The sequence below is a fragment of the Beta vulgaris genome, chromosome 5 (genome assembly GCF_026745355.1).
Source record: "Beta vulgaris subsp. vulgaris cultivar EL10 chromosome 5, EL10.2, whole genome shotgun sequence".
In the NCBI taxonomy this organism is placed as follows: Eukaryota; Viridiplantae; Streptophyta; class Magnoliopsida; order Caryophyllales; family Amaranthaceae; genus Beta; species Beta vulgaris.
The window spans coordinates 8,044,374-8,065,019 of record NC_079206.1 but is presented as its reverse complement, the minus strand read 5'-3'; the positions used below and the strand labels follow the sequence as shown (position 1 = coordinate 8,065,019).

The 20,646-nt window shown below is 34.9% G+C and overlaps 4 protein-coding genes across 4 annotated transcripts; 1 reads left to right on the top strand and 3 right to left on the bottom strand.

Moving 5' to 3' along the window:
- Window positions 1–1,765: 1,765 nt before the first annotated feature.
- On the top strand, window positions 1,766–6,894 carry LOC104892541 (hypothetical protein). Its single transcript, XM_057394945.1, has 5 exons — window positions 1,766–2,198; window positions 4,910–5,052; window positions 5,138–5,238; window positions 6,150–6,223; window positions 6,569–6,894. Exons 1-5 carry the CDS (start codon window positions 2,021–2,023, stop codon window positions 6,673–6,675), a joined length of 603 nt encoding a protein of 200 aa, XP_057250928.1. The 5' UTR covers window positions 1,766–2,020; the 3' UTR covers window positions 6,676–6,894.
- Window positions 6,895–6,954: 60 nt separating this feature from the next.
- Window positions 6,955–7,618, bottom strand: LOC104892540 (gamma-interferon-responsive lysosomal thiol protein). Its single transcript, XM_048645022.2, has 2 exons — window positions 7,420–7,618; window positions 6,955–7,351 (listed from the first exon to the last, which is right to left on the bottom strand). Exons 1-2 carry the CDS (start codon window positions 7,543–7,545, stop codon window positions 7,139–7,141), a joined length of 339 nt encoding a protein of 112 aa, XP_048500979.1. The 5' UTR covers window positions 7,546–7,618; the 3' UTR covers window positions 6,955–7,138.
- A 1,305-nt stretch (window positions 7,619–8,923) lies between these two features.
- Window positions 8,924–9,536, bottom strand: LOC125497938 (gamma-interferon-responsive lysosomal thiol protein-like). Its single transcript, XM_048645657.1, has 2 exons — window positions 9,261–9,536; window positions 8,924–9,019 (listed from the first exon to the last, which is right to left on the bottom strand). The coding sequence occupies exons 1-2, from the start codon at window positions 9,534–9,536 to the stop codon at window positions 8,924–8,926; spliced, it is 372 nt and encodes a 123-aa protein (XP_048501614.1).
- Window positions 9,537–10,747: 1,211 nt separating this feature from the next.
- Window positions 10,748–16,918, bottom strand: LOC104892539 (NADPH-dependent pterin aldehyde reductase). The gene is made up of 5 exons (XM_010678501.4): window positions 16,614–16,918; window positions 15,796–15,865; window positions 14,814–15,007; window positions 11,871–12,043; window positions 10,748–11,019 (listed from the first exon to the last, which is right to left on the bottom strand). The coding sequence occupies exons 1-5, from the start codon at window positions 16,851–16,853 to the stop codon at window positions 10,950–10,952; spliced, it is 747 nt and encodes a 248-aa protein (XP_010676803.1). The 5' UTR covers window positions 16,854–16,918; the 3' UTR covers window positions 10,748–10,949.
- Window positions 16,919–20,646: the final 3,728 nt, after the last annotated feature.

Here is a 20,646-nt window from a genome sequence, read left to right as displayed (position 1 = left end):
GGAGTTCTCATAAAGGGGGGTCGAGAAACTCTCATAAAAAGACTTGTGTATTTAACAAAACAATCAAATAAACTAAAAAGGGAAAATAATAAAAGGAAAAGGGACTTACCATGCATGAAAATCATCCATGACAACCCCTACATGATGAAAAGGAGTAAGGGAGAAGAGGGGGTGACTAGAGAGAAAACTAGGTTTACGGTGAAGGGGGTTGATTTTTTTAAAAAAAAGTTATTTCACCTCTAGAGCCTATAGTATGATAAAAGAGGTATATATTAATAACTTTTTTCATGTAGAATCAACCACCTAGTTTGCTCAACTTCAGTAGTTGTAAATTTGGACCTGCTTGCAATATTTGAAAATAGTAAGCAAGTTGCTTAACCATTAGAGCAAAGTAATTGAGCTTGTATCTGCTTAAGAGGAAGGCCCACTCCACCAAGCTAGTTGTTTTGCTTTAAAAAGACAATATGACTTGAAATTGAAAAACAAAAAGGTGATGTTCACAATTCGTATGATTGATGAGTGCATCTCCATCAACAATACAAAGCACAATTTTTTTTGTTCCCTTTCTCATTATGATTGAATAAAAAAAATAAAATTGAAAATATTAATTGACATGTGGACCATACAAAGAATAATATGTTGTAGCTATAAAGCATTATGGCTTAAAAAACTGATGTACCAAGTAAAGCTACAAGACTATTGGAGTTGCTATATAGGAGTAATTTGAGATGAAGGGATTTTTGTGGATTTCAGAAGTTTGATATTGCCTCTAAATTTTAAGTTTTCGTTGGCAAATTCTTCGTAATGGCCTTCATATTCGAGTCAATTTGTTAATATTAAATTATTGATTTGCATTGAGTTGTCCATTTTATGATAATCAGGTGGAGTCTTAGTTCATTTGTTCATACTCTGACCTAAAAGTTATAGAATTATGCAATGTAAATGTTTTTATCTAATAATTGGGTTGTAGACTCCAAAGTAGCTATGTCCTCTAACTTTTTAGAGATACCCGTCCTAACATTGGGCTAGCAATATAAAAGATAATAACGGTACTTTGAGAAGTCTTGTAATGCTCTTGTTTGCTGATAGTCTTCTCTTCTCATTTATGAATATATATACTAGGGGTTAGGGCCTTCGAAATTCTATAGAATGGGATATGCATGCTACATTGATTCATGCATGGAACCAGACAATATTTATGCATATGTTCAATATACTCATTAGTATTTCAACAGCATGGATCCTCCTCCCAAATCCCTCGTATGTTGAAGGTTAAATTGATCAAATCTGTTCGTGGTCACTCTAAAATATTTGGTGTAGTTACCACATATTACTTTAGCACTAACGTTATTAGTCGTATAACTTTTAATTTATGAGCTTCTTCGCCTTTTATGGCTAAAACTACCCCCTTCCAAACAAACTCTTATTAGCCATCAAACATAATTTAAGGCATCAAACACTGAACAAGATAATACAATGGTTATTAGTCGTTTGCAAGTCTCATGCACTTATTACCATTAGGAAAATCGTTGAAAAACATGAAACCTAAAATACATCTATAAATTATATTTCGACATAAAACACCAATAATGATAATTTATAATTACTCACTGCAAGAAATAAATGACACATATTCTATACAACCAATAATTATTTACAAGCTCTTGTTGTATTGATAGTTATGTCTAATAATAAGTTCGAAAGTATTCTTAAATTCTAACAAAATAAGTTCAGTTCAAATAAATTCGGCGTGATTTGGATTCGAAAAGAAAAGGACTCCACAAGGGCAAAAGTGAACCCATGATTCCATGAATACGTTGACAAGAGGTTGAGTCGACGACAACGAAGGCGCCAACTACCATTTTTCAAATTACTTAGCTTTATCACTCCATACTCTTTCTTGCTTTCCACAAATTTTCTTCCTTGTCATTTCTCACTAGTACAAATTTTCTTTCTTGTTTTTCTCCTTCTTCTCGAATAATTTCAATCGAAAACCCTAGAAATTTCTCAGTGCCCAAAAATGGGCGAAAATTCGCAACAAATCGATATAAAGCAGCTACTTTCTTACTGCGACGACCTCGTTGGAGTTCTTAGAGATAATAGAACTTTTGATGTATTAACTCAATGTGTTGAGCAATCTAAATCCATCCAATCTTTTTCTGATTCTGATTTCAACACTACCCAGATCTCAATTTCAGGTTCTTTTTCTTGGATTTCTTTGTTTTTGATATGTGTTTAAGTTTATGGGGGTTTTATTCATGTTTGTTGGATAAATTTTATCAAGTGCAAACAAAGAAGAGGACTTTTAGGTGTACAATATGATGATTAAGCTTTATATTTTGAAAGCAATTTGATGATTGAATGTTAAAGGTCAAGTGTTTTAATTTTCTTTGGTAATTAGTGGAATCGAATTGAGTTTTCTTGTTCGAGATGGCGAATGTATTGGTGCTGGCATAATTAGATTGCAAAATTTGTGTTTTGCTTAGTTATTTGCTGTTTGTTGAGTAGGGTAGCATGTAATATGTATAAAATTTGGGGCACTAGGTGCATTTAATCTTCTGAATTGTGGCAACAATTTATCTTATTAGTCCGTTTATCTCGTCCTAAATTTAATCCTGTAATTCTTGAGGGTTTAGGTTAGGATTTCAGATGTAGTCTTTGCTTTGTTTTCCTTAGATTGATGGTTGGGTTTAAGTAGTCATAAAAATATGGCTGTTTGTGCTAGATGTTGTATATTATACCTCAGGCATTTCCCATGTGTTCGGTTGAGTTATTAAGTGTGTTTAAGATTATGTATTCGAATATTTGAACCTAATAAGTCACAGGTCACTAACTTATTGCAAAGCAAGCATACCTTAAGGTGGTTACTGGTTAGTGTTGGAAAAGGATATGGAGGTCTAATTTAAGCATCTCATTTTCATACGGGCTCTAACTTTTATAGTGGTTGTTCAGAGCATCTTAATTGTCGAGGCCAAATTGAAGTCCCTAAGCACATAGGGGAGCATTAGTGTGGATTGAGCCTTCTAATGTCTGTGAAGCAATGAACTTTTTGCATAATCTGATTTTGATTTTATACTGTTATTTGATTCTCAATACGTGACAATGATGTAGAAGCAAAGTGTTTCTGAATTCTCTACATCATGTCATGTGCAAAGAGGCGGGCAGAACGGCTTCCCAAACATGTTGGAAAGGCTGGTTGTTGACTCTTGGATATGCTTGTCCCGTGCTCAATCCATGCGACACATTCAGTGGACATAGATCTTTGACCATGATCCATATTAAAAATCTTGGATAATTTAGTGAATAAATGTGAGACTTCTAGTCCAGTGAGAGAAGGGTGCCCTAACATTTCTCATGTACCCAAAAAAATTTTTTTTTTAAAAAATGTGAGACTTCTAGCTACCCGGACACTATTGGCGAGTCCTAGTAACATTGTTTGAGTTTAGGATGGCTAAGATTGTAAGAAACATTAAGTGTAATAGATATAAGGTATGCAGAATATATGACTTTGTCTCTAAGAAAATGATAATGCATCTCCAACTACTTATATACTGCCAACAACTTTTTTCTGTAATTAATGGAACAAAACTAATAATGCCAAGCTTCTCGCTAAGAAATTGAATCTTCATTTTCTAACTATAAGGTAAGAGCAAGATATACAGCTGTTACCTACAAAACCTGTTTGCTTTGGATGAGTTATGTTCTCGTGTCATTTGGTTGTTCTGTAATTATGTCACACGAACAAAATATAGTGTTTATCCTAGAGAGCATAAATTCAATTTTGAGATATTAATATGTTGACTGCAGCTTTTGGGCCCGTCACATTAGAGATTCCTTGGCCCTAATAGGCTAATTCCTTCATCTAAATGTTTATTTATTTATGTTGCGACCACCAAATACAGCTTTGCTGATTTTTGGTAGTTCCATATACAGATTTTGCAAACATTTGGGCTCACTGTGGGAAGCTTATCTGAATTTTAATTTTCGTAGCTCTTTGGGTTGCAATAACCATGGGTTGTGAGTTGCACAAATCATTATGACTTTCTTTTGGGAGTGGCGAAAACAAAGCTAAACCATAACAGGAACCCTTGACATCTCCAAGTATATCTGTGCAATATTTTAAGCATTCTCTGCTTCTCAAAATTGCATTCTTCTGTATGTGATTGATTTTTTGTTTTAAAAAAGTTTAAAGCAATTACTCCCTCTTTTGTTTGCAATTATGTATGCCTGTGCATGTTAATTGTTACTTTGCATGACTAGTGACAAACTGGCAATCAATTGTATCTAATAGTGTTTTTGGGACTGGCATCACTATTCATGACACTATTGGATAAATTAAGTCAGAACTGTAATCTGTAAAATGCCATAAAGCTCAAGGGAGGTAATCTTTTTTATTTTCTGAGAAGTTCTAGTATATAGGGCTAGCAGGTTTCGACATGAAAAATATGTTTTTGCTCTGAGGGATATGGTACTCTAAGCCCTTGAAAGTTAAATTATATCTAAGAAGGATGTAGTTGACAATGCAACAACTTTGATTTTGTCCTATAATCTCCCATCTTAATTGGCAGTGCCGCACTATGCTTATATGGCTAATGGGAAGAGTCTTGTTGAAGAGATCTGATAAATTACCTATACGATCAGTCTTTTTTCACCTTTATTTGATTATTCGTCGTGCTGTCTGTGAAATTATTATTATTTTATATTGATGTCTGTGACATTCTGTTTCTGAAAGGATATTTATGCTGTCACTACTTTAAAGCATGCAAAGGAAACAGTTTCCGTGTGTATATGTATATAACAGTGTACATTCTCCATATGTATGTCTTAGTTTTGTACTTTTCGTGCATATGATCACCTTGATGCCTTTGAAGAAGTTGTTACTTATTCTGGACATGCTCATCTTACTTAGATTATCAGAAAAAGATAGATGATTGCAAGCATAAAATAGAAGTGGCACGATCTGAAGTAGTTTCCAGTGAAGAAATAGACCGCCTTCAGGAAGAGCTCAAGGAGGAACTCAAAAAAGAGCGTTTGCTTCGAGAGGATCTTAGATAAGTATTCAGTTATCTCAGTTACATGTGCTGGTCATCTGTTAGTACTGTTCTTTGGACTGATTGATATTCATCATATGAACACAGAAATCGTTGACAAGATTAATGACCTAGATCATCAGCGGTATTCAATAGAGGAACAGAGTCAGAGGCTGAAAAAACTTGAAGAAGAACAAGAGAAAGAACAGTAAGTATCAGGAGAAATGTGATGCAAGTTTGTCATAGCTTCACAAAACTTACTTCACATATACTATTGTTAAAGCATGCTTTGATAGTGAGTGTTGAGTACTTGCTTGCATGACAAAGTTTGTGGCGAAAATTATCAAGTTATCTCTATGATTAGAGGACAACTCTTTAGTGAGGCCTAAAAATTAGGCTGGAAGAAAATTCTCTAGTGATCAACATACAAATTAGCTGAACATGAACGCGCATTGTAGATCTTTTGCAGCTTTGATATTGGGTTCTTTTATAAATTCTACTTTTGTGTTTGATTGCTTTTGTCCATGCGTTTTCTTTGCTGCGTAGTTCAGTCGTTGCTTAATCTTCTTTTCCAAGTAGCGATTGAAAACTAGCAGTACAGGAGATGTAATTACGAACTGCTAATCAGGGTTATAAAGGCTAAACAGGATTGAATTCTTAATGAGTGAAAGATTGATTCCTATATCGTTCTAGGATACTAGGATTTGGGGGATCAGCTACCATAATTGGCCTGTTATACCGCTGGCAGAAAAATATCGTAATGGATATTTTTCTAACACAGAGAGTACTAATACATTGTAGTCAGTTTCAATATGCATCTAGATTTAAGAATTCAATTTGATGGTTTTATATGGCAAGAGCTTCGTTGACTTCAGAGATATCCTTTTGTCCTTCTTGATTATGGCAGTAAGACCCTACTCCAAACAAAATTGGAACACTAGACACACCAAAATGTCCTTAATCCGGATCATGATATACTATGAAATTTGGTACTTGAAGATTTTGTTTATATTGTACATCTTCCAGTCTAACATACTAAACTTATTTTGGTTTTCCATGGCTTGATTGTAATTGATATACACCTATTCCTAACACAAGAAGATTCTTATGGTATTGCAGGAGGAAACTTTCTTTTTATGCATCTGTCACAAAGACTATTCCAAATCTGGAGAGTAAATCAAAAATCTCTGGACGTATCCTTTTTTTTTATTATTGCAAATACATTTTGGTTACAGTTTATGCTTGTAATTGCTATACGCCTATACCTCAATTAATTTATGCTACAAAAATTATTAAAAGAGACCGTCTAATTTTAATATAAAAGTAACCTAGTAAAATGGATTAAACTAGTCACCGAAATAAATTAACCTAGTTACTATTGGGGTAATTCTCTTTTTAATATTGGGATCACCATTGCCTAATTTTAATTTAAAAGTAGGCGGTCTCTTATAAGACAAACTCTTTATGCTATTTCAGACTATGCAACCTTATGACATTTCTTTTTGGCAAACTACGTTGTACCTTGATCTGTATCCTAGATATTGTGGAGCGTGATAAGAAGGCAGTGCAGAAGTTCGAATTCGATCCACTGCAGGAAGATGCCTTTGACATATGCAACAAGACTTGGAAGATGATAAATCAATAACTCGGTTGGTAGCATTCCTCCATGCAACATGTTATATCCATCTAATGTATGATTGTATCATTTTGCAATTCATTTATTTTCTTGCAGTGAGACTAGCTTTCCTGTAAAGTTTGCAATTCAGAGCTTGCTTATTAGTTCTTAGTTTGGATCTTAGGTGTATTGTAATTATATGCTTTTGAATGGAGATTAATTGATCAAAAGTACTTGTCAAGGCCGCAATTTTCTCTTCTTAATCTTATGCTTTATATTCTTGGTTCATTCTATTCAGAGACATGCAGGAAGCCAATAGACTGATGTTTTTTTCCCCATTGTAATAGATCTCTCGGCTTGTTTGTTTTCTGCTTTCACATGTGATTAATACATACGGGAATTGTCTACAAGTTAAAGCAAGCTAACTACTGGACAAGTCTTAATGCCTTTCGCTTTCTGAAAGATAAAAAAACTGTTGATATTAGAGTTCTCTTCAGGTGAACACTTCTCTGTTCTGCTGAAGAATTTCTGTAGGCACGAACGAGGTTAAGTTCTGCTGGTCTTCTACATAGCAGGCCTGCTGAGATGCACTCAATGTCTCATCACCAAACGCGTTGATCACAAACTGAGATGAACTTCTACAAACTGCGGGCACTGATGTCCCCCTGTACGCTTTGCAGATGTATGCGATGAAATTCCGGTAGTCCTGCAATGACCTACATTAGATCATATTGTGCCAATGCGAGAGAAAGAGAGAGAGCGGCTAAAACAAACCTCGCGGAGTGGCTGATTGTTGACAACAACCCATGGCACATACGCATGAGGTGGGTTTAGCTGATTAGTCTCATATGCATATTGTAGCTCAAGCTGCAGGATCAATTTAAAACACAGAATGTACATAAGAGTTGCGGAATCTTTTCAACTGTTTCATAAAATCTTGCATCTTGAACAACTTTTTGGCAATATTAAAGGAGAGGAAGTGACTGACCCTTTTACCATTTCCTTGATTGTAGCACTCGAATATAGGGTTGGAATCAAGTGATACTTTAGTTAAGCAACTTTGCCATTCTGCTTCTCTTTTTTGATAAGCCAGACTTTCTATGCATTGGATCAAGAAGTAGTGTTTGAACTGCCACAAATATCGATTTCTTATAATAAAATATCTATCTAAATGAACAAAAAAACTTATAACTTTTTTATTTAATTTATTAATGTATATATAGACATTCTTTATTATTAGGAAAGATAATTGGTCCGAAGACCAACCTTTGCTAGGCTATTAGCTTGCACAGTACATCAGCTCACAAGCTAAATACAAAGCTAAACAACTCAAAAATAATTGTCCCAATATATTATTATTATGAGGATTCGAATACTGAACAATGTATCAAATTTTGGTACTCCACTACTCACCTCCCTCATGTATATAGACATTAAAATCAAGGAATTGAATTCTGTCCCTGTATTTATAGCATAACAGTTCTAGTTTTGCACAATTTTAGAACCTTAGTGCCACTTGTCATCTGAGTCTAACTTTAAGACAACAAAAAAATATTATCTTGGCACATGCAAGTATGCAACATATAAAATGAATATTTTCTGAATATGTCAATCAATTAATTACTGTATTTCTCACTAATGGAAGTTATATTTATGATTGTTATATAAAATGTGATCTCACAATGTTTGATTATTGCTACAAATCAATCTCGATTTTGGGAGACTGAGATTTGATTAACAGGTAATGGAAGTAAAACAGTGGACTGGTGGTGGTGGTTGTTTACTAGGTTAGATCTATAGAATAATAATATAGATAAATGGAAAAGTGAATTCAACACAAATTTCTTAAATTCTTACTTTTTTGTTCACTTAAATATTAATTTTCCCATTTTTTTTCAATCTAGTGGGTCAAACAATGAAAAAGGACATATGAAGTTCCACCTCAAAAAATCGATAGACGTCGGAAATTAAAACTTGGACCACAAATTCACAAGAAGGATCCCGCCATCTCACCAAGCAAACTATAAAAATGTGTAAGTAAAGATATCATCTAGAACCTAGCTCAAATGGGAAAATATAAAAGATTACTTACCGAAATCTAAGATAAAATTTCGTCTATAACTTAAAATTTTTACTCATGGAAATGCATTCAAAAATTATAATCTAAAAGTTTGAAAAAGTTTAACATGGAAGTTTGCCCTATACATAACCATAATCCATAAACCCTCTTCCCTCACCTTCCCAACTTGGTGAGCCTTAAAAGAAGCATACAAGTTTTTCAATTTACAGTAGTGACAGGAAGTCTTACAGTATCAGGATAAGCATCAATGGCACAAGCCTCAACAGTATTCAGCAAACACTCTCCTGAGCCATGCTGCAAAAACCACCCCAAAAGAAGTAAAACAAAAAAAAGACTACATTATTATTCTCTGAAAACATTAAACCAAAAACCCACAATAATTAATAAAAATGCACACTCTGATTACTTCATCCGTTTCGTTTTAAATACAACAAAGGGGTATTGTTAGTGAGATGTAAATTATTTATTTGTTACATTTAAAACGAAACGGAAGAAGTATACAATATCATGCATCATGCATTATGATAAGAAGTACCTGACATTGAAAATACCCAGAAGACTGAACAGCAGCATTACCCCAAGGAACTAACCTAAGATTAACTATGGAAATTAGGCCATCATTAGTGAAAAGTCTTACTAAATCATGGGCAATAAAGTAAGAACAATAAGGGCAAAGTGTTTCATAATACAAAGTCAGATCAACTTTCTCCTGATTAAGGTCAGTTAATTGAGCATAACATGTAATTATGTGAAGAAGTAGAAGAAAGAAAAGGAGAGTTATTTGGTGATACCCATAAGATTGAGAAGCCATTTTTTTGAATGTAATAATGAAATGAAAGATGCTATCTTGAGTTAGGAGGAAGCTGAGTTAAGGAATACTGAATAGGCAGGTTTGGAAGTAAAGAGCTTAGAAATGAAGTAAAGAACAAAATAACTAAAGAAAGAAAGAGCTTTTAATAAATACAGTAGTGTATGTGTATGTGAGTATTCTTTAATTACATTGGGAGTTTTCTATTCAAAAGGAGTACTTTGTAAAGAAGAGTTCATCGGACTGTGAGTCTGTGACTCTGAGTTTGACTGTATGAACTAGAGTAGGGTAGTAGGGGGAAAGAAAAACATCATAAAACTTATTCTTTTTACTCTACACGTCCTAATATCATGGCCACATGAGATAGGAAGCTAAAATAAATGGTTAGATCTCCAAGTTTGAAATGAGAGGTCATGGATCAAATCTCGCCAGATTTCTTGTAGGAAGGATTGTCCTTCATTAGAGCACTTAAAATGTAAAACTACGACCACTTATAGCTTTGTGTGTCACATCAGATTTTCAAACTATAACATTATCAAGCTACAACCTCTTCCAATAAAAAGCTACAATTACTTCTAGTTTTTGTAGATCTTAATGTAAAGCTACAACTAATGAAAAGCGAAAAGTGGGACCCACAAAAAGTAGAACAAGACAAGTAGCTTTGTGGAGCTATTTGGCTTCCTCAAGCAACATGTTTTTCACTCCAACAAGCAAGAAACTAACTCTAACTTTCTCATGCTTGCAAACTGATACCTCAAATGATCCGCTGGAGTTGCTCTTACCCCCTTCCTAGGATGAATCTTCTTTTAGAAAAAAAAATCAGAGCCAAGCTAAAACATTTATGTGCTTTGACTTTTTGCAAATTGCACTAATCATGAGCCTATGCTGACCACGTTTTCTTATCTATGTATTTTGCCTCCACACTTTTTCATTGCAACATTGTCCTATTATGAAGTTTATATATTACTCGCAACATTGATTTTTTTTTTTTTTGGCAATATATACTTTATTTCTCTCTTCTAACATATAAGGTCATTTTTTTATCTTAAATTTGTACGACATGCTCTAATTTTGCAATTAAAATAGAAACAGAGCTAAGGAATTAGGATTGTGTCACAAAGGAGAAATAATCAGATAAACACGGGCCAGCTGATTTGTTGCCAAATCCCGAAAAATATATGGCAAGAAGACTGATATTCAGAAGGAAGTCACACTTTGCTTGAAACGCAAGAATCCATCATCTTATTTGATATAATGTTGTATCTTACTTCACAAAGTCCCAAAATTTGCAATTGTACCGAAAGAGCAATAGAATTCTTTGATGTTAACATGAACTAGTTACAACTTACAATCTTATTACAAAAAAACAGTGTTAAGGAAATAAATCACAGGTTAGGTTAGCTGTTACTCAAGTCTTTACACAGTCAGTGATGCACCGTTGTCGGCTGCTGTCAGATTAAGTATCATGTTTGCTGCCCTCGGAGCCCTGTTGAAAAATATGAATAGATTTAGTATAAATGATAAGTGCATGAGTTAGAACATCAGTATTCCTATGGCCAAAGGTTCCGATTAGTTTCGAGCTTTTCGGAAATTCAATGACCAACATCAATCAACCTATGTCAACTTATCATGCAAAGAATCAGACTTAAGTAACAGAAAAAGTAGCTTCCGCTCAACTAAAAGCAGCAAAGAAAAGCATTTTTCAGACAAAAATATGAGAGTCTCACAACATAGTGCAGTAAATATGAAAATTCTCTTTAATAAGATAAGCGAAACAACATATTGTAGCAGTGGACAAAGAAACCATGCTGTGGCTGTGCGGCATCATGATATACGAAACTTCAGCACATGAAACAATCAAGCGTACAGGCAAAATGCTTCAGTGTACGGTTGCAATCACTCGTAGTATGATAACCAGTTCCGTAGAATTGTTTTGAGACCACAACACATAGAAATGGCCTTCAATTTTAGTTTGGTATGAAACAACCAACATACTGGCTCACTAATCCTGTCAGTGTCCCCTCCCAATATATATAAAAGTCTAAGTGGGAGCAGCCAATAAGTAAGTATTCCTACGTCCTACCTTCTATTAGAAAAGCATAGCCATCTACAACAATCACAACATGTTCACAGCCACCAAGAAGGTACTTCCCACTGGGTTAAGGATGCCATATCCACTGACTTTATTGTTTCAGATAAGCCGATCAAAAACAAATGCCAGCAAATGTCATGAGAATGTTGAACTTAAGCTCTTAGAAGAACAAACAGCATATGATAAATGGAAGAGATAAGCATTACTGACACTAACTTGCATAAAGAAAAGATAAAAAAAATTACCACTGATCAGGCTTTTGGTAGACATTTGCTGAACTGCCAAAGCATGACTCGAGCATTTCTGTATGTATCACTCCAGGACTAAGAGCAACAATTGCCACACCACTACTCAATTCCTTTGCAACTGCTCTACTGAGACCCTCAATCGCCCATTTTGAAGCACAATAAGGGGAAACCTAGAAACACAGAACCAATTTCAGGATTTATGTTGGCTTAAGAGGCTATCCAGACTCCAGAATGTCACCATTTTTTTTTTTTTTTTGAGGGGACCAGAATGTCAACATTAAGTAGGGGAAATCTAATGAACTGCCGAAACTGAATAATATGCAGTTTTTACATTTTCACTAGTAAAGATAAAGACGATAAAATATTCAAGCCTCAAGTACACTGTACTCATGATTTCCTAATTATGTCCAATACTTTCCATGACGTCCCTAAAGTATAAGCCAGAATATCATTTTAGGTCATCCCCATGGAATACGCTGCTTTCTTAATGAAATTAAATTTTGCACTATTCCAATAACGCCTATGATATCTTCACTAAGAACTCCATGCAAATTGCACCAAAAAAAAAAAAAAGAATATCACGCAAAACTTAGGATCCAAGAGTTATGATTTGCTAAGAAAGGAAAAGAAGAGAATGAAAAAAAAAACTTAAGCTTGATTATGCACGAGAAATATTACTGAGATGTCGAAAATCTATCTCCAACTTACTGAAGTATCAACATTCGCTTCATTAAAGTGTACACCAATGGAACCAATCCTCATTCTCATCCAGGATCTTCTTAAGTACTACTGCCCTCATAAATCTCCAATAATTAATCAAGTTTTTGTGTGCAATGCTTTAATTATTTCACAAACAAACAAAACATATCCATTAAACATTCCTCATCTTCATCAAGCTCATAATGTGTATAGTGTCCCTTCAACTGCAATAACATCCTCCAAGCACAGGATCATCACCATCTTCATAAGCTCAACTATATGTTGCACCAAAATTGTTCTCTTGAGCATGCACCTAATAATACAACTAATTACAAATTTCTACCTTGTGGTTATTTGGTTGAACGCAACTTCCCAAGAAATTGCAATATTAACCGAGTTCTCATGTAAATTGCTTTACCAAATTCTACTTGTGGAAGAGGAAGGATATGTAACTTACTTCCTCTGTTTTGTGGGAAACATAAATGACCATGAGATGGCACTTCCTATGTTTTTGTCAACTAAAATACTCCACGATTTTTTACATACCAAGAACTTTTTTTCCAGGACTTTTCGTAAAATATCAAACAAGCACTTAATGAGTTCATTCGACTTCAAACATGTCCATAGTTGAGTACTTCTGATGTTATAAGCTAGACTCCACCTTGACCATGTGTTGCAATAGCAACAATATGAAAGTAATACTAGTCAGAAAGAATAAATCTGAAGATAGTTTCAGGCTTTCAAGCGATTCATAGCATATATCAAATGTAATTTAGAGATACAAAATATGTTTTCCAGGGAAGAAGTGAAAGAATAGGTGTATTTGTCCAGGTGAGGCTGAAGCAAATTTAGTAATCAACTAAAGGCTGGTCTCACAAAAACATCTGTGACAGCATATACAAATTAAATTGTCATGCAGAAAATTACCTCATCCAAGAATATATATATAGAGACCCAAACAATGATTTACCACATCATTTCAGCATATCTTATTCCTTGAGTTGTTGCAACTTGCAACTAGACAATTACCTATCAAAGGCATCCTCCCCCTTTCCGAAGTCCAACCATCCGGGATATTATCAATGCAAATACAAATATAGAACCATCATTACTTTGTATGCTAGGCAACGTCACCAACTTATATCATTCTATTGGCTTAATAATATAATGTTTCTTCCATAAGGAAAAATCATCATGAACATCGCAAAGTTCTAATAAATCATATTTTTCACTTATGACAACAATACAGAGTGTCATGGGCATCTACTAGGGTTTACACCAAGTAGGATTTCTGGTAAGATATTTGACCTTCATTTCTGTTTGATGATTATTTAACCCATATTATAATTTTACCCCACATCTCAATTGTCTTCATAAATTGTTTACTTGACATTTTTGAAAGATGAATATTTGAGAAAAGAAAAATTGGTTGCAACTGTATACATACTAGAAGGTAGTAAATCCTTAAAAGCCTGAAAAGCGCAATGCAAAAACATCTATTTCAGGCTCTTCTAGGTGTTTACATTTGTACAAAAAAAATCTGCTTATTAAGTAGCAAAATTTTAGAAAGTCCAACATCTTCCTCACTTGTTAGTTGTTAGTAATTGCAAAACATATATGATGCTATCAGATCTCTTCATTCTCATATTTCATGAATGTAAATTAGTGGTAATTTACCAACATCACATTAGTGAAGCTCCAACCTCACTCCCCCATCCTCATACGACTATTTTCACCAACTCAAATCAATTTTCCGTACTACTCTAGAAGAATTGGCAACTTGCTTACTGCATGCGTTTGCTCCCAAAAGGTCAATCCTCTTCTTCACACTTACTATAGGCTAATTCCGTTCATTATGTGTTAATCTATCTTACTTTGAATATTTGTTCTTGTAACACTTGCCTAGAAGCACTCTAGGATGCACATAAACCTCAAGGACATGAGGTTTAACCATTTCTGATACATTTTCGTTCCCAAAATCCAGCCATTTTCGTGCTAATGAAGCCTGAAAATGGCTGGAACTTGAGGATTCCCCATTCTAAATATTTTCCTTTTTGTGCCCCGAACCATTTCCTTACTACATAAGAAGCACTCCAGTGTTCTCAACTCATTACTTGAAACCCAATTAGTGTAGTAGCAAATAATTCATGTACAAGAGCTTTTATTGTAACCCCAAAATTAAAGGACACAAGTTTTCTTTGCATATACATCTTAAACCAGCATATTAGCAAGATAACTCACCTGAGCAGCAGCAGATCGCCCCCAGCCAGATGACAGATTAACGATGATACCATGCTTCTTCTCATTCATAAGAGGGATGAAGTGACGAAGCATGTTAGCAACCCCTTTCACATTAGTATCAATCACAGTATCAAACTCTTCTGCTGGAACCTCCCAAATGTTGTTATTTTTATTGATGGTGCCTGCATTATTTACTGCAAGAAAATATATAATATCACGTACTAGAATGTCGGTTTAGATGGTAGATGCTAGCATGAAAAGAAATCATTTGACAAACATCCTGTCTCTTCAACTAGGAGAGAGAAGATTAGAAAAAAATACACGAATATCAGTTGCTCATAAGCAACCTAATTCGAGACCACATGTTCATTGCTCTTATAAAGTGCTTAATTTCACATAAGCTCCAATGTAGTAGACTAGGGGTCTTTAGCATTAAATTCACTTGATAATCAATTGAATGCCTTGTTTATACCATACCTTAATTTTACACACTATCAAACACCCATGATCAACAGAAAGCAGTTGGTAAAATGATTGGTCGCATATTCTTTAAATCTATAGGACATAGGCCGGTACTTCTAAGAGGCTCCACTCTATGACAGGATAAGTGGTGTCCATGTATACACATAGTTGCACCCACAACCATGGAGATTTCGATTCTATTATCCCCTTGATTGGAAAGACATTGAGTCAGTAATATTCCACAAAATAAGAAAATTCAGGGTGACAACATTTATAATAACATAACCAAGTGTGAACCCCAATCATACTTGCCATTGATTGGTGTTTTAGGACAAGAACTCCAATATCTTTTACAACCAAATTAACCTAATTCAAAGCCACATTCCAAAAACAACTATTGTACTCCTACTAGTATAATCCTCTCATCTAAAAACCCAATTAAACCCATCTAAAAAATATATAAACATCAATAATAATTTGTGGAAACACAAATTCAAAGAAGAAAAAGAAGAATCCTTACCAATAATGTCAGGAATGCGCTTCTTCTCAGCAACCAACTTTGCAAGTTCCTCCACACTACTATTAGACCTCTGCAACCCAAATTTCCAATCATCAATTCAATCTTCTTCACTTTTTCCCACAAATCCATAATTGCCCAAATCACAAAAAATAGACTTCAAACAGAGAAATTCCATCACTACCTACAAAATAAAATAAAAATAAATAAACTTTCTACTAATATAATGAACCTGTATTTTCTTACTAATGCTCTGTATTTTATACATTTGTACATCTCCATTCCCTCCTTGGACTATTAGGTGCTTACATTATCTTATTTAACAACTTGTCCTTTAGAAATAGTTGCACTGTTACATATTCCACGTCTGTCGATGCATGATTTCAAACGTTAATATGATGTTTAACTATCAATGAGTAAAAATTATAAAAAAAATAATATGAAAAAAAAAAATATATTGAGACAAATCTAATAAAATTTCATATATACTTACCCCGTTTCAAAATACTCGCTACACTTTTCGCTACACTTTTCATTATAGGAAATTTCACATTACTTACTATACTTTTTTTGAGCAATAAACTCTCTCCATCTCTCTCCTCCCATATGTGTCCCTTTTCTTTTTACTTTCTACATATCTCCTCCAAAAATTGTCTAAAAATCCGTTAATTGAAAAGTGTAACGAGTAATATGAAACAGATGAAGTACTATGTTTTTTCTAAAATATAAATCACCAAAGATAATCAAAATGTAAGATGTAAATAGTAATCACTATATAAATGGTACAAAAAATTCTAAACGGAGGAAGTATATATATGTACCACATCGACATTGAGTAGGAGATGGGAAGAATTGTCACAAGAAGAGGGAGAATTGTGGAGTTGTTGTTGAAGAGAGTTGATCAAATCTTGAGAGCGGCCACATCCAATGATGCAGTGACCTCGCAGCGCTAACTCGAGAGCTAGGGCTCGACCTAAACCTCTGCTAACTCCTGTTATCAATATTGTTTTCTTTGCGCCTGATACTGCCGCTGCTGCTGCTGCCGCCGCCATTGGCGTCATAATCGTTAGTGCGACAGTGAGAATTTACGCTTCTCTTTCTCCAACAGTTCAGATGTGACTCCGGTAGGGTTTTTTATAGGGGTACTTATCGGTCAGGTTGAACTTTTAAAGTCTATTTACTTCCTCTGTTGCTATATTTCTCAATTTACGGATTCTCTTACGTAATTTTTGGAGAAAGAGATGTAGAGAGTAAAAAGAGAAAAATCATATAAGAGTCTGAGGAGAAGGATAAAAAGAGTTTATTGGCAAAAAGAAAGTGTAGCAAGTTAAAATTCCCATAATTTTAAATGATTTTATAAATATATTTTTGTATTTATATACTTCCTCCGTTTTTTTAGATGTTAGACTTTCAAAAATTGTGGTTTTCTAGGCAAAAATTGGAGGAGTGATTAGGAGAGAATAAGTGTAGGGGATTAAAGGTGTGGGGACCATTGCACATGAAGGGTTTAAGGGAAGGGAGGAGAGAGAAAAGAGGGACCACTAGTTGGTTCCCTCCCAATTTCACTCGGCTGAGGAGAGAGAAATGTGGGGGAGCCAAATTTTTTTCGCACCAAATTGTTTTCCCTCTAAAATTTTCACAAAGCTGAAAATTTGCAAAAAATTTAAATTACCCAATTTCAAAGTTACTTTAAGCATACCATTACCATACTCTATCCTCTATATAAACCCCCAACATTAAATGGGGGCTTATTTCCCAAAATGAGGAGAGAGAAAATATTGTTTAGCACCATGGTTTAGTTTTTTACAAAAAATCAGATTGTTCCCACAATTCACTGCACACACATTGCACAGACCAATTACAAAAAAAAATCTATTAAATTAAGAACTGAAGTTTCCTACAAAAAACTTCACACTTCAGTCTTCAAAAAATCAGCTTCAGCTTAACCACATGGGGTCAGCAGATGAGGGACGCGAGTTTGGCCTTCAAGAGCTGCTGGAAATAGAAGGCATGGAGGATGAGTTGCTGATGCATGAGATGTGGACACATTACAACAGTGATGATGACACAGAGGATGATGATGATGGAGGTACAGCAGCAACAGATGGCATTCAAGCAGACCAACCAAATCAGCAGGGTAACCCACAACAACAAAACACAGAAATAGAAAACAATGTAAGTTCAACAACCCAAAAACCACATTTAACTTTAACAAAAAGAAGAATGTTGGTTGATGACCTACTTACCTCTGAAATAAATGGTAAATTTGCATGGGGTTTAAAAAGAAATAGCAAAAAAGCATGGCATAAGTAGGATGACATTAGATAGGATATGGAAAGATGCAAAAAAACAGAGAGAAGCTGGGCATGCCATAGATGTGAGAAACAAAAAAGCAGGAAGATGTGGTAGGAAGCTTAAAGTATATGATGACAAATGGCTTCAGTCAGTCCCACTTAATCTGAGGACAAGTATAAGGGCATTTGCTGGATATCTTAAAATCCCCCCCTCCACTGTTTACAGTCTACTAAAACGGGGCAAGCTGAGAAGTCACACTAGCAGCACCCACCCAAAACTGACATAAGATCATAAGATTCAAAGAATGAAGTGGGTGTTACAACACATATTACCAGCAACAAGGACACAACCATCAAAATTTGTTGACATGCAAAATGTTGTGCACATAGATGAGAAGTGGTTTTATTTAAGTCCAGATATGAGAAGGTTTTACTTGCTTCCTGTTGAAGATGACCCTTATAGTTGCTGTCAGTCCAAGAGGTTTAAGATAAAAGCCATGTTCATGTGTGCCACATCTAAACCTATTAAGGACAGTGAGGGAATGATGATACATGATGGGAAATTTGGTATCTACCCTTTTGTTGAGTATGCAAGAGCTAAGTATTCAAAAAAAACAGAAGGGCAGGTACTATGTTGACAAAGGCAATTGAAAGTGTTACACTACCAGTTATGAGGGATATGATAGTTAACACTATCATACCTACCATAATGAGGAATTGGCCAGAAGGTGTACGTGTCCAAAGAAATCTACATACAACAAGACAATGCTAGACCTCACATTCATGCATCAGACCCACAATTTATAGCAGCAGCAACTCAGAATGGATTCAATATCCAACTCATCAATCAGCCAGCTCAGTCCCCTGACTTAAATGTGCTAGACTTGGGGTTTTTTAGAGCAATTCAGGCACTACAATATCAATCATTTCCTAAGAACCTAGATGAACTGATTTTAAGAGTGCAGGACTGTTATGATTTCTTTGACCCAGAAGTTTTGAAGTACACTTGGTTGCAATTACAATATGTTATGGTAGAAATACTAAAGTGCAAAGGGGGAACAATTTCAAGAATCCACACCATGCAAAAAGAAAGTTAGAGAGACTGGGATTACTTCCAGAAAATGTGGAAGTGGACCAAGCTGTGATAGATGAGGCAGTTACATACTTGAATGACGGGTTTGTGAATGTAGGAGAAGCATTTGACTACTTAGATGCACATCAAGAGTAGAACGGGCAGAAGATGTGGCAACTTATTTTTGAACATAACTACACTGTGTATGAAGGAAAAGAATGGGGAGCAACTTTTTGGTATATATCTAGTATAGAAGAAGATGAAGGATCAACTTGCACAAATACACAAGTATACTATTTACAAGACTTTTTGTTAAAGATTATGGACAACATGAAGCAACACTTCTAAGCAAACCAGGAAGTTTTTGGGGGGTTCTTGTTTAGTTATTAGACTATTTTGTACATGTTGAAGGATTGGTTTGTATAAGCAGTGATGCAAGCATTTAATGAAGTTAAGCATTTATGGTTGTTTTTATTCTTTTGCATGCCAACAAGTTTAAAGTAAGATGTGTGTTTTAAAAATCCATCAGGGTTAATTCAATGGCTCATTGAGGAAGCAATGGATGATTTAAAACCTCAACTTATTGGTTTAACACCAATAAGGAGCAAATCATCTATTGCTCTTCAAGCCCAATGTATGAGTCCCTCCATCATTTGGATTTAACTTTTTAAAATAATTTTGGGACTCAAGGGGGGAAGCAAGAGGGACTCATTGTGTAAACAGTGGGGGACTTTACTTAACTCAGCACCCAAAAACAGAAGGCAACCAAAAAACACAAGGCAACTAAAAACAGAAGTACATCATTAGCCATTTGTTCATCCTCAAACCTCCAATCCAAACCAACACCCATAGGCTTCCCAAAAATACATGGCAACCAAATACACAAGGCAGCCAAAAACAGCCAACCAAAATACACAATCCAACCAAAAACAAAAGCCAACCAAAAACAGAAGCCAACCACAAACATAAGCCAACCAACAGATTCATAGGCAACCAAAAAGAGCCAACCAAAAAGAGTCAACCAAAAAATATTCATAGCCAACCAAATACACAATCCCACAAAAAACAGAAGCCAACCAAAAACAGAAGCCAACCAACAGATTTATAGGCAACAAAATATATTCATAGGCAACCAATATTAGCCAACAACCATAAACAGAACTCAACCAACATCTTTATAGGCAACCAAAAACAGAACCCAACCAGCATATTTATAGGCAACCAAAAAACAGAACCCAACCAACATATTTATAGGCAACCAAAAACAAAACCCAACCAACATATTTCATAGGCAACCAATATTAGCCAACAACCATAAACAGAACCCAACCAACATCTTTATAGGCAACCAAAAACAGAACCCAACCAGCATATTTATAGGCAACCAAAAAACAGAACCCAACCAACATATTTATAGGCAACCAAAAACAAAACCCAACCAACATATTTATAGGCAACCAAAAAACAGAACCCAACCAACATATTTAT